Here is a 27,737-nt window from a genome sequence, read left to right as displayed (position 1 = left end):
CCCATGAACGTTGTATGTAACACAAAATTGCGTGCAATAATTCGTTCTATCTAAAAAATTAGCAAGATGTTAAAGTAATCAGATGCAAGATTTCATGCATCACTCAAACTTCATGCAAAATTTCATCAAAGCAACGAAAAAAGTGTCACCCATACAGTGATCGTTCATTAATTATGAGGAGGCATTGAGATCCGCATCACAAAAATGAAATATTAATATTCTTCATGACTCATATTCATAATTCTCAATGACTCAATTCCTTCTATGATAGATTGAGCGGTAGAACCAATACGACTTGATTGTGATAGTCTGCAAACGAACGAATTATTTCACCGAAAAAGCTACTGCTCCGGATGTCTAATAATAAGAATAAGACAATGGAAAGAAATCACAATACCATAGCTATCCATTAAAAATAGAGCAACTTCGTGATTTCATGTGTATTTTACCTCAAAATATCACAAAATCGTGAGTATTTTCAACTTGTTTTTTCGTTTCGTCCCCATAAATTTCATATTCAATGTGATCATTGACGATATAATTTTTTATTCACCGCTTCTCATATACTTCATCTACCATTCCACCCTGTTATGTGTCAGACTGATATTCATTAATCATTTTCAGTTAGACAGTTGAACTTCCTGCCGGAAGCTTATTGTATTTCTTTGTTTTGTTCATTACAAACCATTTGAAGGTTCTGAGTACATACAACAAATGGCCCTTTTCAGGGCTACTGTTTAGAGTTTCAAAACAGTTAAACTATCAGATTTCTGAACAATGAAAAGATTACATTTAAAATAACCAAGTGTTTTGACCCTTCACGGTCCTACGTCAAACTTCCGTCCGCGCCCCTATGCTCAGACCCTTCTACTTTTTTCAAATTTGTTGGTTTATCATTTCGGATATTATTTGCGAATATGTCGAAATTTCATAAATAACTATTTAGTGAAAAGATCCGGGGACCCTGAAAAGGTTTAATGGTTTGCGAGATTTTGTAGAATCATTTCGAGAAGCATCGATTCTTTCTTGCATTCGCGAGAATAGTACATTAATTGGTCATATGTCGTATTTTGTTTCTTTATATCACTTTATATCGCATTGCACTGAGTATTTAACGAGAGGCATCTTCCGTGCATCGCCATTCAACAAGCATAAAACTGCCGACTAACAGATGCACACAAATGCAGCGATAAAAATGAAACGTAGCGAGAATGACCGTTTATGTAAAATCGTTTCTCGGCTCTCGGTCAAAACCGTCAACAAAGTTAGGAGTTTGTTGCATCAGAACAGAGTCGATGCGCATGAGAGCAAATACGAATGGCAACTGAAAGTATCGAAGGTGTGCTATTCACATGTACAGGAAATGAACCAGTTCTAAGTTTCGGGCAACGAAAACAAGCAACACACACAAAGCCAAACACTGATGGCTTGAAGGGACCTATAATTATTTGTACTCTTCTCTTTTTTCGCCTGCTTTGCCATGGCTCGGATGGTTGTGTTAATTACAATGCCAGACGTACTTCAAGTGAAGTATTCGCTAGCGTTCACAGCTCGAGGGGAAACATAAAACACAAAATTTTCCTCAGAGGAGATGCAATACTTATACGCTAGCGACAGCTTACTTACTATGCAAGGGTGAAGTTTACTTCGCAAATATTCTCTTTTCGCTATCCTCCTTCGCTGTTTCTATTCTAGCGGCTGCATTAGTTACCGGTTATTGACATCTCTGTTCGGGAAAGCACACAAATGGACGGAACAAATGTATGGGGAAACGGGAATGCTTCCAATTTTCATCAATTTCAACCATATACAGACTATGGGATTGAAATGTATAGGATAACAAACAAATCTTAGAATTCAAGAATTTCCGATTCGATTGCATCGTTAAAATACGTTCGCAGCAAAAATAGTTATTAACGTTAATTTTATTTCATAAAAACCTGATCTATTTCCTAATTTGGTACCCTTAATGTAAGACGTAGTCCTACGTCAAAAAAAGAATAAAATGAAAAAGACACGAGAAACCCCAACGTCACACGTCTGTCTTCGATGTCGTCTGTTGGATCGATTTGAACCACTCAAGACTTGCTTCTTGTGATAAACGTAGACCACGTTAAGCAGGGAAAAGTCAATCAAACCAAAATTTGACAGCGCTATCAATTGATTTGCAACAGCCATGATGAAAACAGTCAAGCAACTATCCGCAATGGTTTGTTCGTATTTCCGTTCGTACTACCCTAGTTGAACATCGTGACGCACTCCTTGTTTGCCGGATATTGCCGATCCGATATTCCGATATTCATTCTTTCCCATCCGAAGAAAGGCGAGAGCGTCAGGGGACGGGTTACTCCACGTCCTCCACTAAGTAGGTAAGCGATGACGTCAAATTCATCATTCACACCATGTTCCCGAAGAAGGTCCTTTTGTGATTGATGATCATCGAGAAGGGAATGTCCAAGCCACTGTTCTTCACTTTGGTGCTTGTGGTGAACGGAGAGATGTTGCTTTCGGAAGCTGTTGCTTTCATCAAGAAACATCACGCGAAGGGGGATGTGGTGTGCCCTTGGCTGGAGGAGATGGATCGGCAGAAAGTGAACGTTGTACCGAAGAGTTCCAACGTTCTCCAGATGGGGCCGATAGAGAATTTTTGGGCGGACCTCAAACGGAGGATCTAGCGCGATAATTTCAAGGCCAAAACGGAGAAGCAGTCGGTCGTCAAGGCCATGAAAGAACTGAAAAACATGCCGATATCCTTTATTTTATCAGTTATGGCTGAGGTTCTTACTAACTTCAGCGAGCCCGGGGGGCGTCGAAGCGTTTTGTAAAAGGCCTCAAAATAATAATTGAGGGGCTTAGAATGAAAGGGGTGTAAGTGATTTGATCGATTTCTCTACATCGACTCGATTTGGCAAGTTATTATCAATCGCCATTAGATATAAGTAATTTTTTGAAATTTGTACCTTAAATGCTATTTTTGCGTGAAGATTCAGTAATTTTTATTCCATCTTGTACTAAATTTGGGCTGGTGATTTGATCTAAAGCATAGTCTCATCTAAGTAAGTTTGCAAGAAAGTGTTTGATCTGGCAAGGTATTTGCAGCTGCGGACGAAAAACCCTAGTTTTTGTGACAATCAAGACCATGGACTCCAAAATGTACAAGGAGGAGTGCCTGAGAAAACGTATTCTTCCGTACATTAGATCTCACAAAGGACCAGTAAAGTTTTGGCCAGATTTGGCAAGCTGCCACTACAGCAAAGAGGTACTACAGTGGTATCGAGACAACGGGGTGGATTTTGTCGAAAAGGACATCAACCCACCTGCTCAATTCCGCCGAACAGGGTGTCCAAACTATGATGAGTGGTATTCACCGAAAAGTTCGAGATTTCATCAAAACTGCATAGGAATATTTTTTTTTGTTATTTTTCCTTTAAAGTGCAATAAAAGGCCTACATTTTGAGTACATAACATTTTTATTTCGTTCACATAGCCTCGAGATAGACCTGTTTGAATGCGTCCAGATTTAAGATGAACTATGCTTTATTTATGTTCATAGTATGCACATTCCTGGGAAATTATTGTTTTTATCGCTATTAATTATTATTTATTATCGCGTCTAGTTTACAATGTAGTATAAACCTGTCAAAGGTTTGGGTTTTCCCAAAGTATCATTTTTGATCCCAGAACGCCTGTTATTTCCGTTCTCGTCTCGTTCGCGACAACGAGAGCGAATAAGGGAACGGAACTTCCCCTATAACTAGTTCACTGCAGATCGCACGCATTCGATCAGGGATATTTTTCACTCTCCAGCAAGCTTTTGATCCAGTCTAAACGATAGTTCACCGCAAGAGCAGCCGCAGCATTCGTTGGGTGGATAAATGGCTGTTTTTTCGCTATTCTCTCGATTGGGCTCACATATAAATAACTCCACGTAAACGACAGCGGCGCTTAGTTTACTCTCGTATCCATTAGGCTGCACAGGTGTTTGCCCGCCTCGCGTTGTGGAGAAGCTGTGCAGCAAATCGCGCCAAACCGAAGCCTTCAGCGCGTGAATCGTGCGCCGCAGAGTTTGTTGATGTGAAAAAGATTCGGTAGCCTCCGAGTGGCGGATTTTTTTTTCCTCTGCGGATCTGTGATTCGAATGATTGATAGTGATCTTCATAGTGAATTAATCGTTGGTTACATGTGTGGAGTTTTCAAGTTCATGTGAAATTCCAGAGCGTCACAAATCGGAGCAATAAAATTACCATATAGTATAACAAGATATTTGACGGCTGAGAAGTGTTGTGCATCATGAATGGTTCGATGGATTGCCCGCGGAGACGCGGCTCGATAAGGCGTCGAGTGACTTCAAAAGCGGTGACAGCTTGCCATGTGATGTAAGTGACGAACGAGATCGCATTGAACTTCGTAGAGCTCGAGCTTTGAGTGAGAGAGAGGATTATTCGTTAAACATAACACCATTTCGTACTTTTTTTGTATTAAAATGCGCTTCTGTGGCCTACAATTGCAAAAAAAAAACTATCGGACACGCTATGATTTGTATGCGCGGTTGGAATTGCGCTACGGTGTGACTTAGTGTGGCTGACCGGGCAATAGTGAATGAACTTGAACATTAGTCGGAAACAATCAATGAATGGCACGCTGTTTGTATTCAGTCCACAACTACAGGAATTAGATAATTCGTCAGTTGAAAATTTCGGTTACAAGAGGTCAGATTGAGAGACTGTGCGTATCATCACGTTGACCTATTTGGTGATGATGCGTGATAAGATATGTGCAATCTCGTTATCGTATTCATCATCACACGATACCTACACCTATGGATTGTGGGTTTTTAAAAACGAAAAACACTTATTAACACAGTTATTTGAGGAAGGTGTGATTTTATGCTCAAGCTATTCCCCATAAGTCTGGATGGGAACGGTAGGAAAAACATTAAAACTGGACAAAACTTGAAGCATAACGAAATCGATAAATTTTGCATTCTTTCTGAATTATCACGATCGGAACTTATGAGATTGTGACAATCGGAAGAAGCAAATTTGGTCGAATAGTCGAGGTTTATCCTGGTGCTGAACTAATTAGTCGTGTCTCTACTTGTGTTACGGCCATTCTCCCATCACTGCTCGATTTGAACGCATCAATGACGGCTGATAGCGATCTTTCTATGATTGACTTTGTATTGTGTGGATGCCGCTGAGTTTTGTCTTATTACAAAACTTTTCAGTTTGCGTCTGATGTTGATTCTTTTGGCATTCTTTCTTCGAGATTGTTTAGATAAATCCATAATATTTATGTTCTGTTACAAAGCAAGGCAGGAAACGCCTTCATTGAGCAGAGGTTCACTGGATTACGTTCGATCCTTCATTTGGATTCAAGTTCAATAGCGTGTTAGACTTCGACCTTCTTGCTGAATTCTTTGCGTCTCATACAAACGGGCGCTAGAATGTTTTTTTCTTTTGAGTCACATTCAATTCTTTCACCATTTGTAATTTAGAGTTTGAGCGGGGGTTTCACCAAACAATGTTAGCTGTTGATGATATATTTAACGTTTTTGCTAATTTTCTTTTAGCCTTGTTTTTCACATCAAAATAAAGATAAAAAAGTAAAAATGCTCTGTGATCTTCATCTTTTTAGCAATGTGCTGAGCGTAAGGGTCGAAACCGTGACCATTCACTATGTTCAAACTCACTCAAAAATTTTAGTTATTGGATCGGGATCTTGAGATACATGTGTTCTGAAATCGACTGCATTCGAAGAAGGAAATATATATTTTTAAGTTTCTAATTTAGGTTTGATTTTCAATTACATTACATAGCTAATTGCACTGCAATTTCTTCTTATTGACTGATTCATTATTTCAAAAACAGTACATACAGTCCAAAATGTGGTGCACTTGCTATATGCAAACAGCGACCAATCGAACCACTGCTGATAGTTATTTAATTGATAATTCTAGATTCTCTTTCCGATAGCAAGCAGTTAGCTGAAATAAGCTTATATTTTTTGTGTACTTTGTTCATTTATCATTTTATTAATCATAATAATTTTATTATTATATTTGCATCCAAATATAATATTTCGCAAAAATAAGATCGGTCTCGAACTAGAATTTTGATTCGGTTGGTTTCACTAGTTTGAGACCGTCGATTTATGTTTATAGATTGTTGTAAGATTAAAATTCAAAATATTTTGACCAATTATAAAACTCATTCCAGTTTTGATTTTACTGAATTCCGCTTCTGTTTTGATTGATTCAAAGTTTAATTTTGATTCAAATGATAAGATTTGGCTTCAAAAACAGTTTCCATAACCATATTTTCCTTCGGGATTTATTATTTTTATACTTGTTCCACAATGTTTAACACGTTCCGTACCAAGCTGTTTTTGCCTTACTTGCCGTTCAAGACATTCGATATTTCGACCCACAAAATAACAATTTCGATTTTTTGTGATCATCACACCTTTTGACATCCAACAGCTGGGACCAAGGTAAATCTGAGTCACTCAATTTTTGCCCTAATAGATTCGTCTTGAATAGCCTGAATTCGTTATCCAAGCCTTGCATATTACCTGCTTCAGCGAATTGAGGAAATTGGCGTATCAAATCATTAAGGTTTGGCAGCTTGACGAAAATTTGAGGGTTTACCAAGGCCGCAGTTTTGATAACTGGATCGCTGAAATCAAACCGTTTTGAAATCTGTTTCATGTATTCAATATAGAAGTCACAACAAAGCGGATTGAAGGTCAGCTTCCAAGCTGCATCCTATACTTATTCAGCTTCTTCTTCTCGATGCCAACGTAAACATCCTCAGGCTTCTTCATAAAGTCATCAAAATCTTTCACGTCAAGGTGAGCATCAGCGAAACGTTGCACGTAGCTCTCAAAACTTAAGTTGTCCAACATGATCAACAATAACATTCTTGCCTCATTATAAAGTTCGCAAAATTGAGAACTTTCTGATTAGATAGTGCAATTGACTTTATTGATGGGTGGTAAAACAAAGTTTAGGAACAGCATAATCGGTTTAGTAATAAGATCGTTCAAATGAGTCAATATACGATATACGGATTGATTAGGGTCATACTCAACTTGGAACAAAAAGAATGGTTTAAGCTCCTCAAGTGGCTCAAGATTTCGCTTAACAATTGCCTCCAATGTTGCGTTGTGTTCAACTTTTTCATAAACGAAGGTATCTATGTATGCCCTGTAGCCAATTCAATATTCAAAACTGAATATAAAAAAAACTATAAAATCTGTATTTTTGCTGAAAATCTGTAACCTGTATATACAGATTCTGTATCTGAAATAAAAAATATGTAAAATACAGAATATTCTGTATATGTGGCAGCCGTGGTCTCAAGATAGAACGATATGAGGAATTACATTTATGTGTATATTAGTTTTCGTAAATAGCTACAATTTAAAAAAAAAATTAGGTCATATTTCTTCGTTTCTGAAGATTTAAAAAAAATTTTGTGTCAATTTTCGATTTTCTCTACAGCAACTGAAAAGTTTTGAAGGTAGATCAACTTATTAGGAAGAATGAGAAACTATGGTTCAAATGTTTTTTTAAGGCTAAAATTTCAGTAGTATCAGTTATTTATAGCCCTTTGTGTCCAGATGGAACTGGTGATATTCTTAGAAGAGATCACACTTTTAACATAAAATACATAAATACAATACATAAACAGGGATGCATTCATTTCTGTTCTTGAGTTATACAGGGTTTCCCAACTTTAAATTCCGAAAGTAAATTGAAATAAAACACACTTAGAATTGGAATTTCGATGAAACTTTTATTCCAAATTAATGTTTGGTTTATGCCATTATGTGTGAAATACAACATCATTCAAATGTCCACCTAGGGCTTCCTCGCACACCTTGATCCGGAACAGGTAATTTTCGATGACTTTTCGGCACATATGGGGCGGTATCTCGGTCATAACTTCACGAATGTTGTCTTCTAAATGTTCAACAGTTTGCGGAGAGTTGGCATAGACACGGTCTTTCGCATAACCCCACAAAAAAAAGTCTAGCGGGTTCAAATCGCATAATCTGGACGGCCAATTAGCATCACCAAAACACGAAATTATGCGTCCCTCAAATTTCGTTCGCAATATGGCCATGTTCGGTCGTGTTGTGTGGCACGTGGCGCCGTCCTGCTGAAACCACATGTCATCCGTATCCATATCTTCAATTTGTGGCAAAAAAAAATCGGTTAACATGCGGCCATAGCGCCATTCACAGTTACCGTCTCGCCGTCTTCATTTTCAAAGAAATACGGCCCGATGACTCCACCAGACCATAATGCGCACCAAACAGTGACTTTTGGCGGATGCAATGGCCTCTCAAAATCTCGTGTGGATTTTCTGAGCCCTATATACGGAAATTTTGGGTGTTCACATAGCCACCGAGCTCGAAATGTGCCTCATCGCTAAAGAAAATTTGATGCGAAAATTCAGCATTTTGCTGCTGTTGTTCGTTCACCCAATCGACGTATGCCCGACGCATTCCATGGTCACCACGTTCTAATGTTTGTACCAGTTGGACTTTATATGGATGTAGGTGCAAGTCCAAATGCAAAATTCGCCACAATGATGTGTTTGACAGGCCCAATTGCTGAGCACGCCGTGGAATCGAAACATTCGGGTCATCCTCCACACTGGCAGCAACAGCAGCAATATTTTCGGCCGAACGCACATTACGATGATGCACAGGTTTCACAATATCCGCTACGGATCTAGTTTGTTCTATTTTACGCACTACATTAGCGATTGTGTGCTCTAAAGGCCGTCCATGACGACCAAAATCCGTCCGTAATGCTCGAAAAAACATTTGCCGGTTTTTCATCATTTATATAGTATAATTTAACAAAATTAACACGTTGTGCGATGCTAAAACGATCCATATTGTAAAATGGCAGACATTCAACTAACGATATGACGCTTTGGTTGACAGCTATGTCAAACGGTTGTCAGCGCAGGGCTGTATACTTTCGGAAGCCCGAAATGGAAAACCCTGTATATACAATAGGGTGCCAATGGATGTATGGGAAAAAATCGACCCTAAAATTTCAAAAAGTTGCCCTATACAAAATGTTCACCACCACGAAAAAACACCCTTCGCCAAATTTCAACTCAATCGGACTTGAGGGAGATTGGCGCAAAGCGGTCAAAGTTTGAGTTTTTTGAAAATCGAAAAATCACCCAAGGGGAGAGTAAAGGAAATCGGGGTTTTCGAAAAAAAAATTTGATGCCAAATGTCTTAAAATTGCCTGAAACGTCGAGATCTAGTGTCATCTCGAAAAAAAATTTTTTGTCAAAAATTTCTCTGGGACAAAAAAACATTCTGGGACAAAAAAAACTTATACTTTAACGTTTGTGGCACCAGTAAATGAAGTCCGAATGAGCTAATATTTTGAATAGGGTATATTATTGTTCAAATCAACATTTCGTAGCAAGTTCAGAATGAAAAATCGAGATAACTATTTTTATTATCACCCTGAACCATACTTTTCGTTTTGCATGCCGAAAAAAAACCCAAAGTGTCGATTTTTGGCAAAAAAAAATTTTTCGAGATGACACTAGATCTCGACGTTAAATGCAATTTTAAGACATTTGGCATCAAAAATTTGTTTTTTTGGAAAACCCCGATTTCCTTTACTCTCCACTTGGGTGATTTTTCGATTTTCAAAAAAACTCAAACTATGACCGCTTTGCGCCACTCTCCCTTAAGTCCGATTGAGTTGATATTTGGCATAGGGTGTTTTTTCGAGGTGGTGAACATTTTTTTTGGGGTTACTTTTTGAAACTCGAGATGACCATTTTCATTGGCACCCTAATATACAACCATTCCATGCCAAACCGATATACTGGTTCTCAGATTTTCGTGAAAAGCGGTAATTTTGTTCTTTTATGCAAAACATTAGACCCGTATTTTTCTATTTTTCATTAGGGTGACCATGGGTGGTTCGAAATCTACTTTTTCCCCCTTTTTTCCAAAAAAGATTATTTAAAAATTCATAACTTTTGAAGTACTAGACCGATTCCGATGATCAACATATCGAATTGAAGGCTATTCTTCTTTGAAAAAATGTTATACTTGCAAAAAATGGATTTAGTTTTCATAATTTTTTAATGTATTTGTTTTTTAAAGTTTACATGGTCATTTTCTTGAAAGCTAAGGTTATTTTGCATGAAATATCCAAAATTCAGAGATACGTTATTTTTTGTTCTTGAGTTATGATTTTTCAAAATTAACCGATGGCTCGAAAATTATTTTTTTCCCTTTTTTCCACCACAAAAAAATCATAACTTTTGAACAACTGCACCAATCCAGATGATCGACATATCAAATTAAAGTTAATTCTTGTTCAGAAAAATACTACACTTTTGTTTTCCTTAATATTAATTGTATTTGTTCTTCATGGTTTACATGGTTTCGGGAACAAGGGCACCACATTTTTTATATTTTTTCTTGGAGGCTGAGGCTTTTTCACATAACATATCCGAATATCAGAGAGGTGTCTTTATTCTATTATATTTATTACTATATTCATATCAACGGGTACAATAATAACCCCAATGATGCTTATAAACTATATAAACAAACTTTCGCTGAACGTCCTCCACACGTAAAATGCCATTCTGATAGTATGGTGTCCAAACAACACCTGCATATTCGAGAACCGAGCGGACTAGAGCACAATATATAGCATTCAAGCAATATATATCCCTAAAGCATTTTGTTGAACGAAACATGAAGCCAAGAGCTTTGGATGCTTTTGATGATACGAATGCGATATTGTCGCGAAACGCGAGCCTCGAATCTAGCAGAACTTCGTTTATGAGTTATGATTTTTCAAAGTTAACATGTTTTCAGTTTTCGTTCAAAATTCCTGTGCGACTATACTACATCTGAGGAACTAGAATCCACCTTTAACGCAAGCGATGCATTTTTCCAGAGAACGTTTCATTGGCTCCAAAATGGTATATTGATCATCTGAATCGGCCCTGTAGTTCAAAAGTTGTGAATTTGAAAAAAAAGTCATTTTGGAAAAGGGGAAAAAATTATTTTTTGTACCATTGGTTAACTTTGAAAAATCATAACTCAAGTACAAAAAAAAAACGCCTCTCTGAAACTCAGTTTTCAAGAAAAAATATAAAAAATATTTGGGCGCCCTTGGTCCCGAGGCCATGTAAAAAGAGGAAAAAAAATATTTTTCGATCCATTGGTTAACTTTGAAAAATCATAACTCAAAAACGAAAAAAACTCTCTGGTTTCGACGGTTCCCGGAATAGAGCGCAGGAGAAAACGACTGCAACAGGAACTATCACTTAGAAAAAGTGTAGTAGGCCAGGAATATTGTGATGCGGTATTAAAATTAAAAAGTATCGACCCGGGCAGACGTATGCCGTCCGACGCTCGCTATAGCACGGTCGGACATTGCTAAAGGATTGTATCCTATGTTTCAAACTAACCGGGCAATCTGTGGATCCCAGGTTTGCGTGCGAGACACCACTGCTTCCTAGATGGAGACTTCGTCCCCATTACATTGTCCTCAGAATAAATTTCGAAAACCGAAAACGAGAAAATAAATTTCTAATAGAAATGTGAGACTTTTATACACATGATTTTTTTTGAATTGTACCATCTAAAACGAGCAGCTAAGTACTGTTGAAATATATCCATATCATTGCGAGAACAATAATAGCCAACCAACGTGTATCATTCTATTCAAGGGATAAAGAAAATAGTAAAGATATAAAATTAGTAGTCCTACGTCAAACTTGCGGTTATAACACAAAAATAAAACACCCCTAGTTTTCCATTTTGATAACACCAGATTCAGTATGGTCTCACACGAGTGTCCCCCTCGATATATATTATCTACTAGCTGACCCGGCAAACTTCGTCCCGACCTAAATAGATGTTTTGTTATGAACACTTTCAAACATTCACGTTTTCTTACCAAGCGAACGTTTGTGGGTCCAATCGCAGAACTTTTCATTGATTGATCTTCTAACTAACGCTTTACAATTAAATTTTGTAGTACATACTTCTGCCAAAACTCGTCATTGGATTATAATTTTTTTCAGATACAATTCTCGTTCAAGATTATTCAATCACTTGCAAATAACATGTTACATGGAATACATGTTTGATACAGAAAATATGATAAAATAAATACATCAAATCAGACGATTCCTTCCTAGAGTTCTGCGCTTACCTACACATTTGGCGATCCATTTTGATTTATGTAGACAGAAGAAAAAAGAGTGCGTTTTTTTTTACCAGAAAACCCATTTCCACTCCCGAACAAAGATCAATTTCATTAGCGTAAACATCGAATGGACTAGCATCGCTTATCACGATGTAATTGAAGCACAACTAGGAATTAAATTTTCTGAATTTTCCCGTTTTCCTTCAGAGTATTTCCAAAATTTGCAATTATCATGTTTGATTGGAATATGGTTGGTTGAAATATGTTTTATATTTTTATGGGATCCTTCCCTCTTCCAGAAGAGAGAGGTATGTCAAACCATTTTTTCTTACCCGATAACCCTCTTTAGAAGCGACTGCAAAGTTTGAAGCCTCTTTAATACAAGCGAGGAAAGGTGGAAACCCCTCACGTGCCAAATTTGGCAACAGTGGGCAGTAATTGATCAACATTTCTTACACTTCGTCGATGTGTTTGATGATTTTCAGTTATGACACCCTGCCCCTGTGTTCATCGTGTGTTAAAAACATTCTGTCTAAAAGATAAAGCGACAACCATTTTAGCACGAATGATTCAAACTCGTGATCATACAGTTCTCGTAATTCCTCCCCATAATAATTCCCTTTACCAAAGCTTGACTCAAACACGTTCTCGTGCTAATTGCTTTTCGAAATCCTGCGAAATCCACTCAGTTCAATATACCTTTTGCGAAATTTTGCTAATAGCTGTGATTTATGAATGGACATTTTATCACACTGCAATCAGAGCCGTAAATGATTTTTTTTAACGATGATCAGCTGCAATGCGTTTGCGTATAATCGAAAAAAAATGTCTTTTATCAAACGAAATGATCTCGCTACAATCATGAACACACGTTTTCGATGGGAATTCCTGCATTTAAAGTGTGATATCAATAAACAAATAGAATGGTATGTAGAATTTTTACGTTTCATAAAAGCAACTCGCGTGATTGATTACATTATTAAAATTTATTTTATCAAATCAATTATAAAAAAAACAAGTATTAAAGTGATCCAGTTCACTCAACATGTCGAATACTGAATATTTGGAATAATTATGTGAATAAAACCGCACCTGTAAGCAAGATATTTCAACGACAGATGGCGGATTTATAAATATCTCTTACTTGTATGGAAATTAACAACAACCGGTGTAATAACAATTGCCGGTTAATCACACTCAACTGGTGGCACACCAGCTATTACCTGGGGAAACTGATTTTTTTTCCAACGCCCGATCCCGATTTTTGCGTGACGCCTGGAGCAGAAACAGTTCTCTGTTGTCAACAATTCATTAAAATCTGTTGACTTAGTATAATTTTTAATTGACACTATCAGATGCGTATGATTAATGCACAACTACGGGTTGCTGTAACGAGTGATTGTTTATCTTCCAGATTAATTTTGTTCGCTCTGTCGGCAACGATGTTCGGAGGAGCAAATGGTCAAATTACGCGACGATTTCCAGCGGACTTCCGATTTGGGGTTGGCTCTTCCGCTTACCAAATTGAGGGTGGATGGAACGAGGGTGGCAAAGGCGAATCCATCTGGGATCGAATGACGCACGAGCATCCAGAGAAGATACAGGATAGAAGCAATGGAGACATCACCAGCGATAGTTATCATAACGTAAGGAATAGTAATTAATGTTTAGTTGTAATGTTACCTAACCAACCTTCTTATTTCGTTTGCAGTGGAGACGAGACGTCGAAATGGTACGGGAGCTTGGCGTCGATATTTATCGGTTTTCACTTTCCTGGCCGCGAATTTTACCCAGTGGATTCGTGAATAGCGTTAACAAAAACGGTATCCGTTACTACAGTGGACTGATTGATGAACTACTTCGGTACAACATCACTCCTATGGTTACACTGTACCACTGGGATCTTCCTCAGCGATTGCAGGAATTGGGAGGATGGACGAATCCGGCGCTGATCAGCTATTTCAAAGACTATGCGCAGGTTGCGTTCGAACAGTTTGGAGATCGGGTTCAAATATGGACGACATTTAACGAGCCTTGGCACGTCTGCGAACAGGCGTACGGTATCGATTTTATGGCACCGGCAATGGACTTCCCTGGAATCCCCAGTTATATGTGCGGACACAATCTGCTCAAAGCACACGCGGAGGTTGTGCACATGTACCGAAGGCGATATCAACCTAGACAGCATGGTAGCATTGGGATCACGACCGACATATCGTATCCTGAACCGATGTCCAATAGCGATGAAGATCGTGCCGCCTCGGAAACTAGTCTGCAGTTTTATGTAAGTAACTAGTCTACCAGTGCTTTTCTTTTCTCGAGGGTATTACCGGTATCGTTTCCTACAGGTTGGGTGGTTTGCCCATCCGATTTTCTCCGAGAAAGGCGACTACCCACAGGTTATGATCGATCGGGTAGCTGCGCTCAGTAAGCAGCAGGGATACTCCAAATCCAGATTGCCTACTTTTACCCCGGAAGAAATACAGATGATCAAGGGGACTTCGGATTTCTTCGGCATCAATTCGTACACATCGGTGCTGGTAAGAAAGAACGACAGAAATAATACAGTAGGATTCCCGGTGCCATCGTTCAATCACGACATGGGCGTGGTGGAATCGTATGATCCTAGCTGGCCGACCAGTGGTTCGGAATGGTTGCATGTAAGTATCGTTAAACTGGTTCCCGGAATAAATCGCCACAGAAAACGACTGCAACAGAAACCACCGCTTATAAAATGTGTAGTAGGCTATAAATATTGTGGCGCGGTATTGTATTTCAAAACAAGAATTAACCGGGCAAACGTATCGCCCCAGGCAAACGTAACGCCCCGGGCAGACGTATACCGTCCGACGCTCGCTAGAGCTCGGTCGGACATTGCTAAAGGATCGTATCCTATGTTTCAAACTAACCGGGCAATCAGTGGATCCCAGGTTTGCGTGCGAGACACCGCCGCTTCCGACGGCGGGTCGGCGGTGGACTCGGATTGCGTCATCTTGGCGGCATGGGCCGCCTCGATTCCTTATCCTCGCCAAATGGGGACTTCGTCCCCATTACATTGTCCTCAGAATAAATTTCGAAAAACGAGAACAAGAGAATAAATTTATAATAGAAATGTGAGGCACATGATGTTTTTCCCGCGCCAAATATTTCTAGCCTACTACACTTTTTCTAAGCGGTTGTTTCTGTTGCAGTTGTTTACTGTGGCGATTTATTCCGGTCACCCGTTAAACTATGTTATCTACTTTGTGACAGTACGCAAATCATCTTGGGTCGAAGTTTTAGGGATTTTTTCAGAGAAAATTGAATGTCAATCATCATTGTTGTAACCAAATTAGCTTTCAGAAGTAAGCGTCTAAGAGCGTCATATCGCTTCAGGAAACCGATTCCTGCCTAGAATCCTAAAGAAGTTTTACTATGGATTGACTTTGCGTTCTCGATGTTTGCTCTTGTTAGATTCTATTGCTTTGATCCCACCCACCCATCACGCCAACGAATAGATGTAATATGTTTAGCCCACGTGCAAACTTGACACTTTTTTTCTTCCTACTCGGTTGGACTGGTTTCATTCAATCGTTTTGAACACGTACTTTTTCGTATTAATAAAACTCATAAACAAATTAATTTGTCTGTCATGTTATTGGGAACATTACTTTGAATCAACATACAGCAATAATGGCTTGGGGTTAGAATCGATAATTTGCATATAGCATTCACATAAACAACGTTTCGATTGATACGAGTATGTTCATTCACGCTGTGCCTAAGTGTGATGAGAAATGGGCACAATATTATACATAAATTATCTGCCAGCTGTGAGTGAGTAAATTTTATTTACCTTGTATTACTACACTGAGAGAAATAATTAGTAAATATAACGAATTTTTTGGTAAATACTACCAATCTATAGTCATTTTCGACCGTACTAATAAACACATATGTCAAGCAGAACAATGATTCGGAAGCCCAATATCGGCTACATTTTCTCGCCGAAAATGCACGTATCAGAATTATATCCTTATTATACCTCCGTATTGCCTTATAGGAACAATGAAAATGGTTAATACGCGCTTTTCTAACCAATTTTCAGATATGACAATATCCAAGCTTACTAATGTTATCGAGTAAAATATACTAATCTCTGGTAGGGATGCGGGTTTGTTGACAATATGTACAAAAAATTTGTACATTCTACTAATTTTGCATTACCAAATGTATTTAGTAGTTTTCGACCGAGGATTTTTCTAAGGGTACAACACTTAAAAACAAGTCAAGGTGTTATACGAGGGACAATGTCTTATTGAATCAAAAAAGAAGGTTTGTGCGCTTGCTCTTTCTCTCTCTTTCTTCTCTCTCTCTCGCTCTCTCTCTTTCTCTTTTCCTCTCTATCTCTCAAACGAATTTCGCATATGAGGTATTCCACCAATCAACAGGAATTTTCGAAGAATTTTACAATTACATATTTTTGATTTAGCTAAAACTTTGCCAACTTGTTCGGTATAGTCATAATTTTTTTTTCTGGAAGAAGTCCACACTGTAAAAAGAATTTTTTTTACCGAAAAAAATTGAAAATAGGGTTTCAAAATGAAATATCTCAAAAATTACATTTTTAGAAAATCTAAATTTTTGACGCAATAAAGCCTTTATTGTCTTCAATATCTGGTAAAAATTTGATACTGGGCAAACGAAAAAGAACATTTTTATGGCATTTTAAAATTTGCAGGTTTTTTTTAAGTTCTGATTTAAAAACTATAATACCTGTAAAGTTCTCGTCAAGGGAATTTAGAAATTGTCATACAAACCACCAATAAAATATTTTTTAAATTACACTAAAAAAAATATTTTAAAAATTGCAATTATTTTTTTCTAAAAATGTTTTTTCTTAATTCTGAAAGAATATGAATAATCCTTGCAATTTCCAACAAGTCACCCATATGTCGGAAGATTGACACTTCTACAGGAAGTTTTTCTAACAACTACTTTTTCATATTTTCCTTGAAAAAATTACAACTAATCCCAATTTTGTTTATTGTCAAGATATAGAATATGGATCTTTATCGAAGACGTAATCTTTCTATCTTTTACAGTTTCTTGAATAAATGGCAGTTTTGTATGGACAGCCCAGAAGTAATAATGTATGTCTTTTGTGTGTAAATTCTGTGGGATAAACGGCTTATGCTATATACTATATAGGGGAAATGGGGGTGAGACGGGCATGACGAATTTCATGCCAACTCGTCTTAGGAGTTGGCAGCACCATCTCAGATATTAGTGAAACGTTGTGGGTGTAAAGACATGGGTCATTTAAGCAACTTTGCATACTTGGAATATTCGAAAAATAATTAGACTAATTTTTGGAAAAAGCCAAATTGTTTTCTTAATTTTGTACAAAAATTTATAACTTAAAAACTATGATACCTACAAAATTCTTGTCGAAGGATGAAATGTAGGAAATTATTTAAATTTTCACGAAAAAATACCAAGAATTTTGCTGACCAAAAAGTATTTTTTTTAAATATATATATATATATATATATATATATATATATATATATATATATATATATATATATATATATATATATATATATATATATATATATATATATATATATATATATATATATATATATATATATATATATATATATATATATATATATATATTCCCTAACTCGATGGATTTTATGGTACCTTCGATTTTACAAGCATTCTTCTCTCCATAACACGATACCTCCCTAAATCGATGCCTCTCTTACTCGATGTGTTTTGATTCATTTTTCCATGGATTTTCACCTCCCTAACTCGATTGATTTTCGCGTACATGTTTTTGTGCGTTAGATTTCAATTGTCCTTGAAAGTGAAGACGGAGTGTTCGTGTCATCAAAAAATTTCTTTTCAAGTATGGAAAACCACGAGAAACCTTTCAAGCGAACAATCAAAACGCTAACCATTGCGCAAGGTTTAAGCATCATCGAGCAGGTCGAAAAATATGGACGGAAGGGGTCTGAAGCTGCAAATAATTTCAGTATTGCACAAAGTGCGGTATCAACACTACTCAAACTAAAGTAAAAACGGAATCGGAATGGAAAATTGTATCTAGACCAAAAGCATATAAGGTTGCTCAGAATCGAGAAGCTGGAGCGGTCAATGAATTTTTGTCTTGTCAAGCTAGACAGAATAATTTACCCCTCTTCTATTCTTCGGGATATGGCTTGAGAATTTGTCCAGAAACTGGGAATTCCTAATTTCAAAGCACAACCAACATGGACGGGAGTGATATTCCGCTGGCATAATTAATGCGTCGTGATCTTGCTGATGTCGACGGTACAATACCGTTCGATTGCTCAATGTCTTTTAATAATTAGTGCAAAAAGGACCAAAACGTGATTTGCTGTGATCTGATGCCAGATACCGATATACTGGAAAGTGTTGAAAAACCTGAGAAAAACGCTGAAGATAGTAGTTCTATTGAGATGTTAATTCGAACGTTTAATCAAACCTGAAGAATATGTCCGGAATATTGAAATCAACTGAAAATGTTCCTGTGAAACTATTCGAACATTTCTTTGTGATTGAACAGTTCCTGCGTGATCGTTACAATTCAGTTTGAGTAACATACTTAATCAATATTTTCTTTGTTAACCTAGTGTAGTTTTTTTTTATAATTCAAATATGAATAATTTCAAGAAAAAAAATTAACCTTTCAGCATTAAGGTGAAATTTAAGTGGCTTTTATAAGTACAGTGGGTTAAAAATCGCGATTTTTGAAGATTTTGATTGAATCTTCATCAGGAATTGTTTATATCGATATTGCAGCGAAATTAAGAGAGATAGAAGTTGGGGGTCAAAGAACAAATTGTAGAGAGGTTAGAGAGCATTAATTTTATTGATAGAAACAATCAAGTTTAGTATGAATTTTTAGGATAAAATTAATAATTACAAATAAAAAAAAACTTTTAAATTTTCCACTTCAAAAATGTTTAATCCACTAAATTAGATGTTCCACTACTATATCCTGTACTAAATTTTCTCATCTTTCAAATGAAAGCAACAAAATCGGATTACATGCATACTTTTCAATGTAGAGTCAGTTTGAGCCAACAGAATCCGAAACAAAGAAATAGTTCTATAAGTCTGTCATCGTTGAAATTCTAACATATGCGTAGAAGGATTTTTTTCGTGAAATATAACCGCCTGAAAGATTCTGGAAAAAATATTTTTTTTATATGAGAAAGGTGTTTTTTCACTTTAAGGGAATGAATCAAAAATATAATATATATATATATATATATATATATATATATATATATATATATATATATATATATATATATATAGTAGTCACCTGTTTTGGCGTTGTCCTGATGGAAGACAATGCAGCCTCTGTTTATCAAAGATGGCCTCTTCTTCATGAGTGCTACCTTCAAGCGGTCCAGTTGTTGGCAGTACAGGTCCGAATTGAGCGTTTGGCCATAGGGAAGCAGCTCATAATAGATTATTCCTTGACAATCCCACCAAACACACAGCAGAACCTTCCTGGCCGTTAATGAGGGCTTGGCCACCGTCTGAGCCGCTTCAGCGGGCTTCGACCACGACCGTTTGCGCTTCACGTTGTCGTAAGTGACCCACTTTTCATCGCCAGTCACCATCCACTTCAGAAACGGGTCGATTTTGTTGCGATTCAGCAGCGATTCACATGCGTCGATACGGTCAAAGATGTTTTTTTGCGTCAACGTGTGTGGCACCCATACATCGAGCTTCTTTGTGAATCCAAGCTTCTTCAAATGGTTAATAAAGGTTTGATGACTTATCCCCAGCTCTTGGCCGATGCTACGGCTGCTACTATGCCGGTCTTTCTCGGCTAATTCACCGATTTTGTCGCAATTTTCGTCGACAGGCCTTCCGGAGCGTGGCGCATCTTCGACGACGTCTACACCAGAACGAAAACGTTGAAACCATCGTTGTGCGGTGAAAATGGAAACTGTATCGGGTCCATAAACTGCACAAATTTTATTGGCAGCTTGAGATGCATTTTTGCTTTTGTCATAGTAGTACTGTAAAATATGTCGGATTTTCTCTTTATTTTGCTCCATATTTGTGACACTATAACTCACGAACGACTTAACCAAACAAAACACTGTCAAGGACTATATTATAGCGCGCAAAAATACCTTTCCAACAAGCTATAGTATGACTTGATACAATGAATACAACTAGAACTACGCGCTTACAACGACACCTCGCGGAAATACCGCAGGACTATTGTATATATATATATATATATATATATATATATATATATATATATATATATATATATATATATATATATATATATATATATATATATATATATATATATATATATATATATATACAGGGAAACTTCGATATAACGTACATTTTACCTCGATATAACGTACGCATTTCCAAAGTGTACAGGAAAAAAATTTTCAATATTTTTTTTCCTGATAGAACAATGAATTATCTGTATTGTGATGCTAAAACAAGTTTTGTACCTTCAATCAATCCCGAAATACAGCTGGTTTTGTGAATCCGGATTCTAAATGAATCAAGCTTCAATCAGCAGTACGAAGGGAAACATCATGAGAAAGGCTGGCTTCGTCTGCTGATTGAAGTTGTTCATTAACTTTACTAAAACAGCAACACAATAATGTATTATAGACTAAGGACCGTATCGTTATTTATGGGTACGCCTTAGAGTCTCCGTCTGAAAAAGACTATAGCTTGTTTTGACAGCTGTTTATTTTTCTCCTGTTGTTGACACAGTTAGCGTTCAGTTAGCATTGTTAAAAGATCGTTTTTTCCTAAAAGTGCAATCATGAGAGGGCTAACAGAAGAAAAACGAAAATCCATTGTGACCAGATACTGCTCCGAAACAGGAATATCAATGAGAAAATTGGCGAAGGCGGAAGGAGTAAGCGTCCATGCGGTCCAAAACGCTATCAAGCGATTTGGTATGTATAATACATTGAAGGATCTACCCGGTCGCGGCAGAAAACCTGGGCCATCCAAGCCAAACTTGGATAAAAAGATTTGCAGGCAATTTGAAAGAAAAAAGGAATTATCGATACGGGATTGCGCAAAAAAGTGTGGAACATCAATCGGTATGGTTCAACGTGCCAAAGAACGTAACTCACTGAAGGCATATAGAAAGCAAAAATGTCCCAAACGCAGCCAAATTCAGGCAAGTTCCGTGAAAACCCGTGCCCGTAAGCTTTACGATGGGATTTTAAGCAAACGCGAACTGTGCATCGTCATGGATGATGAAACCTACGTCAAACTGGACTACAAAACTCTTCCTGGGGCACAGTTTTACACTGTAAAGCAAGGAACAGATGTCCCGAACGCGGAGAAGTCAATTTTTTGCGAAAAATTCGGTAAGAAAGTGCTGGTTTGGCAAGCTGTTTGTCAATGTGGCATGAAATCATCTCCTTTCTTCACTCTCGGGAATATGAATGGTGAAATTTACCGGAAAGAATGTCTCCAAAAGCGTGTGTTACCGCTCATCCGAAAGCACACTGGTCCGACACTATTTTGGCCTGATTTGGCATCATGCCACTATGCACGTTTGACCTTGGATTGGTATCGCGAGAATAATGTCGATTTTGTGGAAAAGGAGATGAATCCTCCAAATTGTCCGCAAATAAGACCTATTGAAAAATTTTGGGCTTTGATGAAGGGACGACTGCGGAAGAAGGACAAGGCAGCCGATGACCTTGAGCAGTTCAAAAAGGATTGGATAAATGTGAGCAAACAAGTCGATGAGACGGTTGTCCAGAACCTAATGAGGGACATCAAGAAGCAGGTGCGATCATTGGCGCGAAAATCAGAATCTTGATTATTTTTTACTGTTACTCCTTTCTTTCATTCATAAGATACAATATTTTGATATCAGAACTGAAAAATAAATGCAATATTTGAAATAAAGCTGTGTTTTGAGCGTACCCATAATTAACGATACGGTCCTTACGTTTGTGAGTACTTTATTATGCTTCGATATAACGTACAATTCGATACAACGTACAATTTTGAAAGTGAAATGTACGTTATATCGAAGTTTACTTGCTTCAGGGCGATAACATTCTGGTACATTTTGGCACGGGCCTTAGCCTGCAAGATAACACAGATAAAGTAATCCAGTGGATGAACCCACATTCCGAACCATATTTTTCCTGCATTGGATTCCAATTTCCAGACATTCCCGGACGCATTCCATTTCTCCAGACATTCCCGGACGCACGGTCTGTCAAATACATACCAAGAATTTGAGTTTTTCATGAAAATGCTTTATATATCATCTAAATTTATTTTATTGCCTTCAAAATAGGCTCCTTCTGAGACACTTTTTCCAACAAACAATCCAGTGATCGAAACGCTTTTTATAGCAATATTCTGCAATTGCTTTCAGTTCACGCAGCGAATTCGTTTGTATGTAATTTGAATTTCGGAAATAGGGAAAAGTCTCCCTCATATGTCTCGTTGCCAGTAATTCTGCGTTGAATGAATGTGGGATCAGAAATTGATCGTTCAAGTGTGTCTTCAGTCACTTGATTGCGATGAAGTTTTTGAAAAAAATAAACTCTTTTGGCACTAGTCGTGCTGCGATTTTTCTAATCAAAATATCCAAGAATATCAATCTAAATATTTCGTGAGAGGATTTTGGCGCTTTTTCAAGGTTCGACACAAGAAATTTTATTTGCAAGATGAAATTTCCCACAATATTTTTGACCAAAATAATTATCCACATTAAAAAATCATCGGGCAAAAAAAAGTTAACTTGTTCTTAATGACGATGTAAACAAAGTAAATGACAGATCGCGCTCAAAATTAATATTAAGATCACTGACAATTAAAAATGAACAATGTTCTGCGGGAATATTTAAAATTACCAATTTCCGGTGTATATTTTACAGAATGTAAAACTCCAATCGCGACTGTCCACATGCTCCGTTGACGGAAGAATATTTCATTAACATTATTTCTATTAATTTCATGAGGCCAGTCGATTTTTTCTTGAGATGGATCAAATACAGGTCGTCTAGGTTTGTCATCAGTACCTCGTTTTTAGCTGAAGGCTCCGATCGGTCCAGCTGCAGAAGAGAAATAGGATTGGGAGAGAAGAGCATATTGTTTACGCGAGCGAGATAAATTGATTTCCTTCCTTCCTTGTTTGTATTAAGAAGCTTTTAAACTTCTAATGGATTTCCGAGCCGGCAGCTTATATACAGATTTGTGTGATTTCAATAACCTTTTTTCGAAGCAATTTTTAAGCGATTGAAGTTCTTGGGTCAATAATTAACACGCAAATAACGCGTAGACATTTTATCTTCCGAATGAAGTGATCATCATACCATTACGTTCAGCCGGAAAAGAGCCCAAGAATATCAATAGGCCAATTACGATTTGGAAATCATCCAGATACCAACCTGTCAGTGGTGGGAGCATTGGCGTCCTAAATGACTTTTGTCGAAACCGATACTTCAGGATAAGTTTTCCAAATTGGCTTTTTTCAAGACTAAAGGCGAAAAATCTGCAAAAGTCTCTATAACTCATCACTCTCTCCTCTATTAATCAGTCTTGATCTTGCCAGCGAGTGAACAACATCACTAAGGAGTGTCTATAGTGTGTTGCGTTATGAATGAAATTGTGATGATATTGTGTTCGCAACTTCGAACCCAATCCCAGAGATGAAATGAGATCATCACACATGCTGAGATGAAATGGTACAAAGCTTCGGGTTTCTTGCCGCCTGGTGGGAAACGCTCGCATATTTTTGCATCACATGCACACATTGCTTTCTATGCGTTGACAAATGTAGATTGAAATGATTACCTTTAAGCGGTTTTAATGTTTTCTTTATTGGAAATGTGAAATAATGGTGGTGATGGAGTCTAAAATCATATCAGCAGTGATAAACAAGCTGATTGAATAAAATAACTTCGTGGTCCTACGTCATTCGATAGTATCCTAGACACATCCTCATACATTTTTCTTCATCTGCGGGTGACTATGAGATAGTTTGCGATGGACAAAAATCGAGGAAATCGTCTTTACAGAGTTATACCTAATTTACGGCCAGAACAAGCCATCATGCGTTTTCAACTATTGATTCACTGGTATACTCATTACATGTTTATATTATTCTACCAATAGGAAGCGAGGAACAAAAGCAAAAAATAGATTTTCTCGCGCCCATAGCGTGATAACAGTATACACAATCCTCCATCATTATGCTACTAAGAGCAATGGAGAAAACAATAAAAATTGCTTCCTAACTTAAATAACTACGGGTTATTGATGTTACAGAAATCGTGTATATCTTATCACACTTGCTGTTTTTTTTATTCTTTAAATAGTCTGTATTCATTATGTAGATGTGAACATCTTATGATTTTTTACATTTTCATCGCAACACAAAATAAAAAGTATGAGTCTCGCGTACGATTTTTTTCCAGAATTTTTTTTTGTGATGTCTCATGTACCTAAAAGCAGTGTTTCTCTTATATCTATTCCTGTTATCGGACTGCCCCTACAGATCCGAGACGCAATTGTTCCATCAATGTGTTTAATCGTTCTCTTCACGACAGTTCTCAAGTGCAACGGCATTTTTTATTCTCAAGATCGTCATACATATCATGGTTATTCTAACATCATCATTGATTTGCCATTCTGGACGGGTCCTATCTTGCCAAACCTGCTTGATTATTAATGCGTTTAATTCCACTGCCAACCGAGAGCTGAAAAAAGGCGTTACGGCGATTTGAATCAATCGAATGACCTTGTTCCACAAGTGGAATGGTGTTCGAGTGCTGGACTGCTTGTAATTATTAATTGTTTTATGTTTATCATTCTGTCAGGTTGTGCCCAAGGGGATGAATAAGCTGCTGAATTGGATACGCAAGGAGTACAATAATCCGCCGATTTACGTTACGGAAAATGGAGTAAGCGATCGCGGTGGCACCAACGATGTGAAGCGAATCGATTTCTTCAACTCCTACCTGGAGGCAGTTCTGGATGCGATAGAAGACGGGTGCAACATTCAGATGTACGTCGCGTGGAGCTTGATGGACAGCTACGAGTGGAAGGCTGGATTTACGTGAGTGTTGAATGCTGCTTTAAACTAGACATTTTGGTCATGAAAACATTTATTTGTTCTCTAGGGAGAAGTTCGGATTGTTCCACGTAGACTTCAGCAGTCCAAACCGAACGCGTACGCCAAAGGCATCGGCCAAAGTATATGCCAACATCGTTAGAACCCATCGTATTGATTGGAGCTACCGGCCAGAAGCTGATGTCATAATTGAGGCAATTTCCTATCGATCACATAGTAGTATTAAGGTTCCTGTGATATACCTACTGCTTGTAACATTGAGTATTGTGCTAAAAGTAGTCTACAGTAGCTAGGAATAGGAACAATGTTTGGTGTGCAATTCTCAACATTTCGTTGAGGTGTATGAATTTTGTGTGTCATGCGAGTGTAAATAGTCGTCGTTGGATGAGCTAGATCTAGTTAAAAATAAAGTCAATTTTAAGATGAAATTTGTCACCGATTTGATGATATCCGAAATCTATTGAGAATTGATAACTTTCAGTAGATTAATTTATATAAGTAAACAATCATCGCCGCTATAATCACCGGTTTCACACGCGTAGACACTGCTTCAGCAGCTGAGTATGGTGTATAATCATCCGGCTCAGGCATCAATTCCATATCTATTTTACGTTTTTTGATAACATCCGCGTAGAATTTGGCCGATGACTTCCGGGTTCGAGTCCTATTTGGGTGATTAAAATCGACGTAATATAAACCAAACCGTTCTACGATACCTCCGCGCCATTCAAAATTGTCCATCAAACTCCATGCGAAATAACCTTTGACGTTGCATCCCTCCCCAACAGCGTCCAATACTGCGTCCATGTATTTTTTGAAATACTCGACCCGATTTGTGTCCCTCATGTCACCATGATCACTGTATCCATTCTCGGTGACGAACACATCCGGATTGTCATACTCCCTGCGGATCCATGTTAACAAGTTGTAGATGCCCTTGGGGTGTACTCGGAACCAACTGGAAGCTGTTTCGGGCCAACTCGTATTTGGATATTCTACCACTCCACTATCATGATTAAATGATGGTTGGGGAAATATGTTCGCATTTTGTTCGTCCAGTTTATGTACCATGTAAGATGTGTAAGTGTTAAACCCGAGGAAATCCGATGATTCCTTAATTTGGCGTATTTCATCTGCGCTAAATGTAGGCAAGCGGGACTTTGCAAAGCCTTGCTGGGCGCTAAAGTTTCCGATCCTATCAATCATGATTTGTGGATAGTTCCCGTTGGTAGAGAAGATAGGATGGGCAAACCAGCCAATCTAGAAACGACATACATTTCAAACTGAATCACAATAACAACTATGAAGCTTACGATGAATTGTAAGTTCATTTCAGATGCTTCGCGATCGTCAGCTGAATCACTTCTAGGCTGCGCCCAAGCCGAACTCAAAGAAATCCCAATCTTACCTTTCGGGAGAAATCGGTTATCATCGATAGTGAAAAAAATAACAAACCTACCCCCTTGACTCGATTGGTAATGAAGACGATAGAGCTGCACCGTTTCTGCATGAGCCAGCAGCAAATTATGGGCGCAAAGATAACATGGTATGCCCGGGAAATCATATCCAGGGGCCATCGCATCCTGTTCATACGATTCTCTACATATCTGAACCGGTTCATTGAATGTCGTCCACCACTTAACTCGATCTCCGAACGTCTCAAATGCAAATCTTGCATATTCTTTGAAGCGCCCGATGGTATCTCTATTGATCCAACCTCCCATCTCTTGTAGCCGTTGGGGAAGATCCCAGTGATACAGAACCACATACGGTGTAATGTTGTTCGCCAGCAGAGCGTTGATGAGACTGTTATAGTATTCAACGCCCTTAGGGTTCACCTGATTGCCAATACCCGTGGGCATGATTCTCGTCCAAGCGATCGAAAAGCGGTAGGTGTCAACACCCAGTTCCTTTAACATTTCCACATCACGATGCCACTGAAAATGTTACGTTAACTTCATTTTATTTTATAATTTTGAACGCTCTCCGGATATTAACGAGATGATAACTGTCGCAAGCTACATCACCGTTCGATCGGTCGCGAATCTTCTCCGGATGATTGTGCACAAGATGATCCCAGATAGATTCCCCCTTGCCATCCTCCGACCACGCTCCTTCGATCTGATAGGCAGATGACGAGACACCAAACTTGAAATTATCTGGAAATTCTTTCTGTCCTTCGACGGAACTAAAGGGCACAGTAATTAGAATTATTTTCGTCAATCACAAATATCGAAATATCTCACCTAGTTAATGGTAGCAAAATTATCAACAAGAAATACGACATTCTCGAGAAATGCTACTCTTTCAAGTGTGCGCCGTGCGCGATATAATTTGCCTCATCAGCTTCGCTGAACAATCAAACTGATATGGGAA

General features: G+C 37.9%; 2 protein-coding genes across 2 annotated transcripts; one reads left to right on the top strand and one right to left on the bottom strand.

Annotated features, from left to right (window-relative positions):
- Positions 1 to 3,939: 3,939 nt before the first annotated feature.
- On the top strand, positions 3,940 to 25,786 carry LOC129768033 (myrosinase 1-like). The gene is made up of 6 exons (XM_055769398.1): positions 3,940 to 4,376; positions 13,641 to 13,872; positions 13,938 to 14,510; positions 14,575 to 14,886; positions 25,108 to 25,346; positions 25,411 to 25,786. Exons 1-6 carry the CDS (start codon positions 4,291 to 4,293, stop codon positions 25,652 to 25,654), a joined length of 1,686 nt encoding a protein of 561 aa, XP_055625373.1. The 5' UTR covers positions 3,940 to 4,290; the 3' UTR covers positions 25,655 to 25,786.
- On the bottom strand, positions 24,838 to 27,737 carry LOC129768034 (myrosinase 1-like). The gene is made up of 5 exons (XM_055769399.1): positions 27,608 to 27,737; positions 27,360 to 27,549; positions 26,821 to 27,298; positions 26,675 to 26,769; positions 24,838 to 26,621 (listed from the first exon to the last, which is right to left on the bottom strand). The coding sequence occupies exons 1-5, from the start codon at positions 27,646 to 27,648 to the stop codon at positions 25,839 to 25,841; spliced, it is 1,587 nt and encodes a 528-aa protein (XP_055625374.1). The 5' UTR covers positions 27,649 to 27,737; the 3' UTR covers positions 24,838 to 25,838.

The sequence above is a fragment of the Toxorhynchites rutilus genome, chromosome 2 (genome assembly GCF_029784135.1).
Source record: "Toxorhynchites rutilus septentrionalis strain SRP chromosome 2, ASM2978413v1, whole genome shotgun sequence".
Classification (NCBI taxonomy): Eukaryota; Metazoa; Arthropoda; class Insecta; order Diptera; family Culicidae; genus Toxorhynchites; species Toxorhynchites rutilus.
The sequence above is the reverse complement of the archived record's forward strand: the minus strand, read 5'-3'. Positions and strand labels throughout refer to the sequence as shown.